General features: G+C 35.5%; 2 protein-coding genes across 3 annotated transcripts; one reads left to right on the top strand and one right to left on the bottom strand.

Moving 5' to 3' along the window:
• The first annotated feature begins 510 nt into the window (after positions 1 to 510).
• Positions 511 to 5,877, top strand: LOC114280522 (cell division control protein 2 homolog A). Of its 2 annotated transcripts, none has more exons than XM_028222903.2 (9): positions 511 to 795; positions 1,731 to 1,779; positions 1,854 to 2,038; positions 2,947 to 3,067; positions 3,584 to 3,757; positions 4,401 to 4,564; positions 4,821 to 4,908; positions 4,994 to 5,047; positions 5,517 to 5,877. In XM_028222903.2, exons 2-9 carry the CDS (start codon positions 1,771 to 1,773, stop codon positions 5,604 to 5,606), a joined length of 885 nt encoding a protein of 294 aa, XP_028078704.1. In that variant the 5' UTR covers positions 511 to 795; positions 1,731 to 1,770; the 3' UTR covers positions 5,607 to 5,877. The 2 variants fall into 2 exon arrangements, with proteins under 2 accessions (XP_028078704.1, XP_028078705.1); XM_028222904.2 differs by lacking the exon at positions 511 to 795 and adding an exon at positions 818 to 939.
• A 619-nt stretch (positions 5,878 to 6,496) lies between these two features.
• On the bottom strand, positions 6,497 to 10,273 carry LOC114280521 (auxin-responsive protein IAA26). Its single transcript, XM_028222902.2, has 6 exons — positions 9,962 to 10,273; positions 9,609 to 9,873; positions 7,859 to 8,130; positions 7,306 to 7,453; positions 6,890 to 6,954; positions 6,497 to 6,798 (listed from the first exon to the last, which is right to left on the bottom strand). The coding sequence occupies exons 2-6, from the start codon at positions 9,809 to 9,811 to the stop codon at positions 6,746 to 6,748; spliced, it is 741 nt and encodes a 246-aa protein (XP_028078703.2). The 5' UTR covers positions 9,812 to 9,873; positions 9,962 to 10,273; the 3' UTR covers positions 6,497 to 6,745.
• Between the last annotated feature and the right edge of the window lie 1,629 nt (positions 10,274 to 11,902).

Genomic DNA, 11,902 nt, shown 5'->3' with positions numbered 1-11,902 from the left:
GGGCAATATTGTCATAAAAAAAATTATATAATGTCCTTATTGAGGCAGGCATCTCCTACTCAAGGATTTTTTTTGAAAGAAAATTGGTTGAATTATCATTTATCCTAATAAAAAGGCTCAAAAGATAAGTTTTATCAAAAATTCCATTTTAAAATTCTTGAAAAACAAAATAATTCATTCCTCCAGATATAGGCCCTGTTTGGTAGAGCTGTGGGAAAGTGCTTATAGCTTATGCCTAAACAGCTTATAGTTTATAACTTTCAGCTTAAGCTGATTTCCAGCTTATTCTTAAAGCATCTCCTACCCCACTCAAAGAATAAGCTGTTTTCTGACTTCCACAAAGCTATAAGCTATAAGCTATAAGCTAAACTAAACACATCAAAATAGCTTAAATTAAACTGAAAGCTGAAATAAGCTGAAATTAAGCTGTACCAAACAGGGCCATAGCCATAAATATAAGATTCACTAAAAATAATATAAAATAATTAAATAAATAAATAAAATAAAAGCATCGTGATGAGTGATAAAAAAGAGCGGTAAGAACTGCTCGCAGTGGCAGTAAGTAAGTAGTAACCAATGGTTGACCCAGACAGATGAAGTGAACAAGTGAGTGTGAGGATGTGTGTATGCGTGTGGCTGAGTTGTTAGGGTTAGGGTTTCCCAACTGATCATCATCAATACATTAAAAAGAAAAGATAAAAAAAATGTGTTTTTCTCTCTCTGTCTTTCACTCATCATCATCATCATCATCATCGGAACATCTCTAACCCACTCACTCTCTCATCCATTTTCCAGGTAAATCCTTTCTTTCGCAATCGTCTCTCTTTTACTTCACATTGCTCTGAAAATGTTAGAGATCTGCTTTCTATGGATGTGTGATTTACGAGATCTGATTATGTTGCCATTGTAGTGTTTTTACAGAGATCAGAACTGAAATCGGTAGAGTTCGCTCCCTATATACGTATCATTAGCACTTTTTTTCATGCATTTATAGCTTGTGTGGTGGTAATCAGCAGTGAGGAGCTTGTTCAATTGACATTGATGTATTGAAAGATCAACATCGCATGTGCATTTTGTAAATTTTAGTGTTTTTGCTGTTTGGTTTGATGTACAACTTACAAGTATTTACAGTAATTTGCTTGAAACAAATGTGTTTGATCCAATCAGGATTTTTGTACTGGTCTCTGTTGGATGTCGATTAAAAACTCCAAATTATGGAAATGCCAGTTGTGGCAAAAATGGATAACAAGTTATAATTTTCCTTTGTAAGCAGCTAGTACCGAAGCATGGAGAGAGAGAGAGAGAGAGAGAGAGAGAGAGAGAGAGAGAGAGATACTTTTATGGTGGAAATTGAAGTGGTAAAGAGAAAATAATTAGTGTGAGTAATAAGTCCCTGGATTTTGGCATGGATTGGTTCGATTTTAAAGTGGAAAAGAATTGAAGACAACCACTGTCATCTTGTTTTCTTTTGCTAGGTCTATGGTTATTTTTCTTCTGGAAATAAATGATAGACTCCTGTATTACTGGATTATTGCAAAGGAGTGTTTGTCTGCTACTTCTTGATTGTGTTTTATGTTTGGGACTGCTCGTGTCCAATTCTCTGTTGCTTATTTGTATTTATTTTTTTTTGGTGCATTATCATTTGATTGTGCACCTTATATGATTTGTTAGCCGTATGGTTTTCTAAAACTTCTTTTCTTCTTCTGTGTTGCCTCTCTACTTGGCTTTAGAGCTTTTCCTCCAGTGGTGGGTCCGTTTGACGTGGGTAAGATGGACCAGGTAAAAGACTTTGCATTCCTTTTATTTAGTTATTGTCATCTCGCATTAGAATGTGATGTTTGTGAACATTGTAGTATGAAAAAGTTGAGAAGATTGGTGAAGGAACCTATGGCGTGGTCTATAAGGCTCGTGACCGTGTAACCAATGAAACCATAGCTTTGAAGAAGATCCGATTGGAGCAAGAAGATGAGGGCGTACCAAGCACAGCAATTAGAGAAATTTCTCTATTGAAGGAGATGCAGCATGGAAACATTGTCAGGTATGTTACCATCAAATGTTTTCCTAATAAATTTAAGAGTGTGGCAAGCAAGATCCCAGTGTGGAAAATGGGGTGAATTCTTTGTTTATGTTGACAGAACCATGTCACAGGAGTTAGCCATTAAATAGCCTGAATGTATGTGAACTTCGGATTGTTTTTTTCCTTGTGCATGACCAAAACTATGAAAGAGTATCCTAGTCTTGGATGATGCAAGTTGCAACATATTTCTGTTGATTTGAGACAGTGTGTCATTGGCCTTAAATTAAACCTTTCATCTTCGATGACAGGATTCACTTGTCCTTTTTATTTTAGGTGTATTTTATTTCACCACTTTGTTTCATTTCTTCAATACATTTATGTATCATAAAGGCTAAAGATAAGGAAAATGATTTTTTTTTTTTTTTTGACAACTTTGCAAGTTAACCAGCAGAAATTGCATCCTTATTTGAAAGGTTAAAACAGACGTGTGCCAATAATTTTAGGAAAATTGAGTTTGGATGAGAATAGGTAGTATCCTCAGGAAAAGAATGGCATAGGATAGGAGCAGCAACATGATTTTATTATTTGCACAGCAAAATCCCTTTTGTAGTAGCTATTGTTGTGCATGCATATCTGAGCGCATGTTTTTTGCCAGCATTTAAAAAAAAAAAAAAAAAAGGATAAAAGAGAGTTACAAGATGGAGTTCTGAATTGGTTTCTGACATGCATACTTGCTGGTGTGTTTGGGATGGATAGATTCATTGAAATAGTAGGATTTTGGTTGAATGCATTGCAGCGCTGAGCCTGCTGGAAAACATCTAATGAAAATCAATGTTGATTTTCTATTTTTGATTATATTGTTGAACCCTTCTTCAATATTGTTATGAATATGTCTGTACTAAAATTTTTGATAAATTTTTGGGTTACAGGTTACAGGATGTTGTGCACAGTGAAAAGCGTTTGTATCTGGTTTTTGAGTACCTGGACTTGGATTTGAAGAAACACATGGATTCATGTCCCGAGTTCTCTAAGGATCCACGGCTGATAAAAGTGAGTGAGATCTTCCTGCCTTTTGGAGGTTGGTGCATACTGTGGCTTCAAGATTTGCAAGCAATTGTATGTAAAAGAAAACACACACACACACACACACACAATTTCTGAAATTTCCTTTATAGATGTAACCCTGGAGTTTTAGTTCAACGTATCCAGAGACTTGCAATAGAGAGCTAATAGAGATCTGGGTGCCGACATCATATTAGTTTATTTCATAGTGATATCCAGATTGTAAGTGATTTTAGTTGTTTTATTAGCAATTAACTTGGTTCTCTCCCTAGAACCCTGGGATCAAAAATGGTAAGAAGCAAAGAGAGAAAGAATTCTGGTATTGTAAATCTTCAATGAATTCCCCTTATTTTCATTGAATTCCTTTGGAATTTTGGAAACACATGCATTTGACAAATTTAAATTGATTGCATTCTTCATATCTGATTGCATTGAAGATTGTGACAGTACCTAATCAGGCTACTGAAAATTAAATATTATTTGGTTGCCCTCTTCAATTTGCAGATGTTTCTGTACCAAATTCTTCGTGGTATTGCTTATTGTCATTCGCACAGGGTTCTCCATAGAGACCTGAAACCTCAGAACCTGCTGATAGATCGCAGGACGAATGCACTAAAACTTGCAGATTTTGGATTGGCTAGAGCATTTGGTATTCCTGTTAGGACATTTACGCATGAGGTAATATGAGGCTTGGACTTAGTTTCTCCCACTATGTTTTAATTGTTAATAAATATGATCTCCATGTTATTTTCTCTCTCTCTCTCTCTCTCTCTCTCTCTCTCTCTGCAACCTATACTTTTCTCTTTATGTGATTTTTTTCCCTATTTTTTACATCTTAAAAAAAGCCTCATAATGTGACGACTGCAGTCCATGAATTAATTTTTTATTTTTATTTTCCTTCAATAGTAAGAAGGCAAAATCCATGAGAATGAAAATGATATGACAATTTAGGGTAAAAATTCATGGGGCTGTTTTGTAACTGGACTGGTTTGAGGTTGTTTCACTTCTCAATTTCAGAAGTCATGGATCCTGTGAACAACTTAAAATGCTTGTAATGGTAGTTTGTTTGTTTTTGAGTGACTCTAAGAAGTATACATATCTCCTAGATGCGCTAATATGATCATACCAAGCTGCAAGTTGTAGTTGTAAAGTTCATATGAAGGAATAAAACTTTCAATGACATGCCTTTCAAGTTGATATATTATTGTGTTGGGATAGCTTGATGTACAATGTTGGGCCTATTTCCTAATAGCTTATGCTTTTTGGACAATTGGTAATCTAACAATTTGCATATCTATTGCTCATCAGTTTCTCTTTTCAGGTGGTGACTCTATGGTACAGGGCACCAGAAATACTGCTTGGATCCCGTCACTATTCTACTCCTGTTGATGTGTGGTCAGTGGGTTGTATATTTGCTGAGATGGTGAACCAGCGACCATTGTTTCCTGGTGACTCTGAGATTGATGAACTATTCAAAATTTTCAGGTCTACAGCTCCTGACAACATTTTTGCTCTTTATAAATTTTTTATGAACTCACAGCTCGTACATCTGTATGCATTGCTTTGAAATTATATCCTGACAATGTAATTATTTTTAAGAAAATATATAATTATCAGAAAAAGTTTAATTAATATTATAACTGAAGATATCAGTAACCTTGCTTTAGTGGAGGAGCTGCAGGTAATTTTCTTCGATTTAGTTCTCTTTTTTACTGATGTATGTTTACTTCTTCCTGTGAAGAGTCTTGGGTACTCCAAATGAGGATACATGGCCTGGAGTGACTTCTTTGCCTGATTTTAAATCTGCCTTTCCAAAGTGGCCGTCAAAGGTGATTGGATTTTGGACATTTCGCTCCTTTAACGTTTCTTGTTATTGAATACCGGAATTTAAATGGTGAATCCTCTACTTTGCAGGACCTGGCTTCTGTGGTCCCAAATCTTGACTCAGTTGGTGTGGATCTTCTTAGTGTAAGTTAATGCTTACATTTGTTTAAAATGGATCTTTTGTTTTGTTTACTAAGGCTGTGTTTGAATCCCAGATTCATTGAGGGAAAAGTAAAGGGAAATTGAATTACTTGTACATAGTCATTTTTTATAGGTAACCAGCCAAATATATATTGAATTTCTTCTCATTTTCCTAAACTCAAACCAAAAAAGAGAAACTTTTAGCCTATACATTATTTTCTTTACTCATAATTTCCCCCCCCCCCCCCCCCCCCCCCCTTATTTCTACTCCACTAATCCAAGATCCAAACATAGCTTGAGTGTATCTCAGTAAAGAACATGTTAAGAGGCAAATGGATAAATAATATTTGAGCTCAATCACTACTTTTTAGATTTGCTAATGAATAAATGCATATGTTACACAGTATTTAAAGAGCATTTGCTGCAATCTTAGTGCTCCTGTTACTAACACATTTGTGTGTTTGTTTTGCAGAAAATGCTTTGTTTGGATCCAAGCAGAAGAATTACAGCTAGAAGTGCTCTTGAGCATGAATACTTTAAGGATATTGGGTTTGTACCTTGATTCCCTGCACCAATCTTCCTGGATGCAGAAGTATATATCAATATGTAGCATTCTATAAATCCTTATTCTGTGAGAAGTGTGTGTTTGTTTTCCAGCACAGCCATTGCCGTGGAATTGTCTAGTGTCTGTTTTCATCAATTTCACCCCCAATATCCATGTCTTCAAAGATAGGAATCAGTGGCAGTTTTTTAAATCATTGTAACATGGATACTATGTGAAACTCATAATGGCTTCTTTCCCCCTTGAATGGAAAACTTTGGTTTGCTTTTTATTTGATCTCTCACTCTGTGTGTGTCTAGTTAGGTGTCTGAGTCTGACTACACAAGCTAGGACCAACTAGTGGAAGCAAAGCACCAGGAATTGATACTAGTAACAAGGTCTGCCTGATTTAATCTGCGTGTTCTCTTCTAATCCCGGAAAATTTTGTTGGAAAAAGATGCTGTCGACACCAGCGATTTAAATATTGGCTGATACATATTGAGATTTTAAACATGTTGGAATTTTTAATCCCCAGCTGGCAGGAGATGAGTTAAGTTGAACACTGCTTCACATACTCTGTTTCCTGTGTTTTTGTGTAGTTTCCTCTATTGGTTGATATGCACCACGTGTGTACACATGTTTGTTGTGATGATGATCCTTGTAAGAAGTTGAAAAAAAAATTGGTAAAATTCATGTGGTGGCATTATTTTTCTTACTATCCATGTCATGCTACTGTTGGCATTCGTGGGGGGTTTATTTATTTATTTATTTTTATGACTGGGAACCTCTCCAACACCTTTGGACGCACCCGTATAGGGTACAACCTAGGATGTATAGGGTAAAAACTAGGATGAACCCCGGCGCTTCCACAAGCATACCTCCAGCAAAGATGAGGAGGCTCGAATTCGCGATTGATGGCATTAAAAACACTCACCAATATATTACAAAAGCAAAGGTCTAACAATTGAAAATGACAAGGATAAGGAAACTGTCTACAAAGAAAGAGGAGAGAGTACAAACAAAGTTACTTTTTTTTGTTTTTTTTGTTTTTTGCATCTAGAGAGTGATGCAATAATAATATATATTATTAAAATGTGAATATCCCAAAGGCAGGGACTTTAGAGGATGGAGATTTTTGTACTTTGAATTCACTTTTGTCTTCATGCCTTTGTTTCGGAACCAGATTGTGCCTGTCCAAGCTTCTTGCTGTTTACTGATAAGATCCAAAACTCAAATCATTGATCTAAAGCTATACATTGTTTAGTAAGACAAAAAATTTAAAATTAAAATAATAAAAAATTTACCTCGCACAGATGAAAGTTCAGATGTTTTCAGCACACGAAGCCTCTTCACCGTGGACACAAACATGCTGCACAAAACATGTCCTAAAATTAATGATGAAAATATACATATTCATATAAAATAACAGACTAGGATTGGGACTGCATCATCCAAAACTAGCCTGCAGTAAGTCGACAAACACATTCACATTTCTAGCAGAATACACACTATGCAATGCTGCCAGCCCATTCATTCTACCAACACTGCATTATATGTATATTTTTGTAACTTTCTTTTGAGTTCGTAGTATTTTGGAAACACCTTGCCCACATCAAACACACGTCAAGCTTCTGTTGATTTTACGCTTTAAAAAAAGAATAAGGGCTCCCATGCGAGAGAGAGAGAGAGAGAGAGAGAGAGAGAGAGGTAAAATGCTTACTGCCATGGAACATCCCCAGCAAGCATCCTGTCTCCTTCATTATCCTCATAAACTAGGGTGTATTCCCCATTCCCTTCGGATAATCCACTTATGCCTTTCGTTTCCACCGTTTCTTCTCCCTCTAAATTGACAGAATGATGCATTTGTGCTAGAAGGAAGAAGATGAAGATGATGATGATGATAAGCATATGAAGGTTCAAATCTATAGAGTGATAATTCAGCAACAACATTGTTCAAAAATCTGTACTTACTACTAACACCACGATCATATATTTCCTTCATTCAAGAGAAAAGAATCATCACAATTTGCTCGTATCAAAATTTCCTTCAAACACCTTTTAGTAATCAATATATTCTCATAAATGGATTTTCATCTTAAAGGAAAGGGTTCGGCTCCTTTCCAATTGACTGGAGAGGATATGTGCTAAAGAAAACGGTAATTGACAAAAATGTATCTTAGTTAATATTTCTTGAAAGGTTACATAAGGGTATTTTTGCCAATTCACAAAAAATCCAATATCTAAAATTTGAGTTTGTATGGAAGTAATAATACCTGCCAGAAGAGATCTGAACAGTTCATCCACAGCAGAGGAAAGTGTTTCATAGTTATTATATGCTTTGAGGTCTATTTTTCTTCCAATGGGTACTCCGTCCATTTTGACTTTCACAAACAAGCTGTTCCCAGGATTTTCAACATTTTCACTTAATAAAACGTTTGAAACCTCATTTGGTGATTCAAATGCTGCCTTTGGAGAGCTGCTGGTTGCAAGGTTCTTCCTAAAAGAGCCAATTGGAGGCCACCCGACAACTGGAGCCACCGCAATTCTGCCATTTTTAGTTTAATTTTCATGAGTAAAAATGTTGGGAAAAAAAAAATTCCAATTTGAAAAATAGAACACATTTTTGTTAGAGTAGTGCTACAAAAATGGCATTAAAGTTTAGAGTAAATTATATCAAAAGCCCTTGAAATTTGCACTTCTTTCAATTAAGTTCCTAAACAAAAAAATTTGCTGAAAATAAAGCCCTTCAACTTTCCAAATCGTTCCGAATTAGCCCTCCTGTTACATTTCTTCTACTTTTGGCAATGATATATCATATGGGACCAACCTAAATGATAAATTAATAAATTAACCCCAAAACACTTTTCTCCTGGTATAAAAATAAAAAACCCATTATCAACCTCAGAAATATATGTTAGTGAAGGGAGGGTGATGGTCTATGGAATTGTTTTTGTTATGTTTGTTTTGATATGATTAAATATATATATTGTAGATGTTGATTTCCGACCACACAACTAAACATGGAACTTCACTAGAAAGAACGGGCAAGATAGATTGAGCCAACTACCTGGCAAGATAGATTGAGCCAATTACTTGCCAACAAGAAGATGAGAATACCGCGGTGGTTCGTCCACCTGGGGCATTCCGACGATCAAGTCAGTAAATCTTATCTCTCACAGATATCAAAACAGTACTTAAACTCACAAGTAAGAACCTACCACGAGACCCACGAGAGTACCTTACTTTTATAACCAGCAGTGACCTAGTCCCTACAAGCCTTACTTCGTTGGACTCAAGCTCGATGCTCATCTTGGACTCTCGGCTAGATAGGGTTAAACTCCTCATGAGTCTTATCTCTATCCAGATTGTGAGCCTCTTTTGTTATAGGACTCTTGCCACTTATCCAAATATCTCGAGATTCCGGCATTATTGTAGAACATCTCGGCAATGCTGTGATCACCTCGACAAACATGACTCATCCACGTGACACGTTAGCCAACATCTTGGAGTTATCTTAGCCACGTGACGTCATTCGCAAAATACTTCCCCACATATATATATATATATATATATATAATAACTACTTTACACCTTCAATGGGTTCTATATAATCTATTTAATAGCAAAAGGTGGGCAGAATGTAACAAAAGATGTACGTAGAATCGATTTGAGAAGTTAGAGAACTTAAATTGGATAAAAATTTAACGTAAGACTTAGGCCTTGTTTGGCATGATTTAAAAAAATCAAAAAGTCACTATCCTATTTAAGTCACATCACCTCTATAACACATTATTTCAAATCCAACCCATACCAAACACATATTTCATAAAAAGTCAAAAAGTGCACTTATTTAGATCATCCCAAACCACCCTTTAATCAAAAAAATATATATATATACGAAGTTTAAGGACTTTTGACATAATTTAATCTAAAGTCTTATGTATATATAGCAAAAATAATATTCTAAAGACTGAAAAAAGGGATTGCCAAAAAGAGTATAAATTAAGGAAAGCAAGATATAACCTTTTCTCTGTATTTGTGGAACCTGTAGACTTATTGTTTGTCAGCCAATTTCTCTCTCCTCCAGTTTTCACTTCAAGAAGAGTGCTTTCTAAACCTCTTTTGATTCCACAACTATTATTATTGCTGTTGTAACCAAGAGTTAGAAGAGCACTGTCATGATCTCCTGGAGGACCAAGCCTCAGCTCCAGCTTTTGTTCCTCCATTATTTTCCCGGAAAAGAAAATGAAAGAAGAAGAAGCAACTTTGACGTAAAAAAGAGATTTCCCTGGAAAATAACAAATTCCCAATTATCATTTTAGAAAACTAAATGATGGGAAAACAAACAAAGAGAGAAAGTTGTACATATGATATACCTTCACCACAAACTTAAATCAGGAGAAGCACTACTTGTACTTCATTTTCTCAGCTTGGACTAATAACTTTCTTTTCCAGGAAAATGAAACCCAGAAAAGAGAACCAAGTGATGGACAAGGAGAGAAAGAGAGAGGTGTAATGGTATATATATGTGTGCGTAGTTTTATGTCTTGTGTTGAATTGAATGTGTTTGGATTTATAGAAAGTGGGCTCTTTTTCCCTTTTTCCCCTTTGTCTCTTTTCCCATCTTTTCTTAGCTCAAAGCCACGCAAGAAAGGGTTTGCAAATTACATATGTAAACATAACTTAGTACGCAAACATGGGAATCTTTTTGTCACATATATTACATGGTTGATGACCAAGTCTTGGGGGGTCATTCACACCCCAAGATTGAGATCTTTTATTCATTAGAGTAAAATAAACAATAGATAATGTTATAGATAAACCAATTCTTTATCTCATATATATATATATATATATATTATTTTTTATTATTTGGATCCCACATATATTTATTAATGTGAACCTAATTACTTTCATGTCTAATCATAAGAAAATTGCTTTAGAAATTTATTTACATATAACATTACTCAAAAATTAAAAAATAATAATAATAAGAGAGAGAGAAAAGCAAACAAAAAGCCACATGCCGCCCAAGCCAGGTGGTTTGGTGGTGGGCCTTACTCCTAAGTAATTTGGCGGACATGAGTTGGTATTCTTAAGACGATGCTTCGAGTGAAACTTTAGCTTATATTAATTTTGGACCAATGGTTCTTGCCACTTTATTTTCAATAAAATTATGTTCAAATTATAACTCAAGTCCATTTTGAAAAAGCATCTGTCGTGATACCTCACTTTGATAGATCTGTTTAAGCTCTCTATGTTTTGCTCTCTAACAAGTAAGGGCTACTTTGATCACACTCAATTTTTATTTTTATTTTTTGAACTTAACAAAAAGAAAAAAGGAAAAGCAACCCATAGTTTATTGTTTTATATATATATATTTATCCAAGATGGCAAGACCTTTTACTTTCTTTTTTTTTTCTTTTTTATTATGAAAAAATGTCGCATACAAAGTAGGGTTACAAGAATTGATTGAATAGACCCATTGAGCACTAACTTACATTCAGTTCTACTGGCCTCGTTGGTTTGAAATCAAAGCTTCACGCGTGTCCCTTTGATTATTTTTGTAAAGAAAAAAAAAATCGAGTATGCTTTGTCAATGGGGTTAAACTAAACCACTTAAGAGTACTAAACCACTTAGTGTGTTTATAAATTGAGAATAATAAAGGTAAATTGATCTGTAGAACCATATGCCGTTGCTTTACTGTTGCGTTAACATGATCTATCTATAAATATATGAACCAATGGGCTGGCTTTGACCCTGCCAAGTTAAGGGTCTACATCGGGTCAAGTTGGTAAGGTTCGTGAAAATAGCATCTAAGTTCATTTGTAAGGTAAACTCAGCGAGCTTTTTTATGTCGGGTTGAGTTGAGCTGTGAGGCAAAATCCTGCACCTAAGCCATGCCCAACGGGCTTATGAGCTGGTCAACGAGAAACCTCTCATTGGCCAACGGATGAGCTCGCGGGCTTATTCCAAAGGGTCAAAATTCAAGCCATGCCCAACAAGCTTGTGAGCTGTTTCATATTTTTTATGGGGAAGGCTACCTCTTAAGCCAACAAGGCAGGATGAGCTTCAAACCCTTGGCTCAGGCCTAGCCTAAGCCTCATTTGGGTTGGGCCAACCTACCAACCTACCCAAGGTACAGACTTAAGCTAGGTAAAAACCCATCTTCTTTATTTTGAAGTGATAGGCTTAGTCGTATTATGCTACATAAATTTTTTGTATGTTTTGTCGTGCTTGTACATCATGCATTACTCATATTCTTTTCTTTTCTTTTCATTTTTTTCAATGTTATTCTCTTTGAAATTTTCTTGTG

The sequence above is a fragment of the Camellia sinensis genome, chromosome 13 (assembly GCF_055761805.1).
Source record: "Camellia sinensis isolate YWXY chromosome 13, ASM5576180v1, whole genome shotgun sequence".
In the NCBI taxonomy this organism is placed as follows: Eukaryota; Viridiplantae; Streptophyta; class Magnoliopsida; order Ericales; family Theaceae; genus Camellia; species Camellia sinensis.
This window is presented reverse-complemented; position numbering and strand designations above follow the sequence as displayed.

What these genes read in the sequence shown, in the direction of transcription:
- LOC114280522 (XM_028222903.2), top strand. An exon ending in CAGCATGGAAACATTGTCAG is followed by an intron (nt 2,039 to 2,946) that starts GTATGTTACCAT and finishes TTTGGGTTACAG; the next exon opens with GTTACAGGATGTTGTGCACA. An exon ending in TTGGTGTGGATCTTCTTAGT is followed by an intron (nt 5,048 to 5,516) that starts GTAAGTTAATGC and finishes TTTGTTTTGCAG; the next exon opens with AAAATGCTTTGTTTGGATCC.
- LOC114280521 (XM_028222902.2), bottom strand. Translation starts at nt 9,811, where the DNA reads ATGGAGGAACAAAAGCTGGAGCTGAGGCTTGGTCCTCCAGGAGATCAT. An exon ending in GCTGGGGATGTTCCATGGCA is followed by an intron (nt 6,955 to 7,305) that starts GTAAGCATTTTA and finishes TGTTTTGTGCAG; the next exon opens with CATGTTTGTGTCCACGGTGA. An exon ending in TGAACTTTCATCTGTGCGAG is followed by an intron (nt 6,799 to 6,889) that starts GTAAATTTTTTA and finishes GGATCTTATCAG; the next exon opens with TAAACAGCAAGAAGCTTGGA.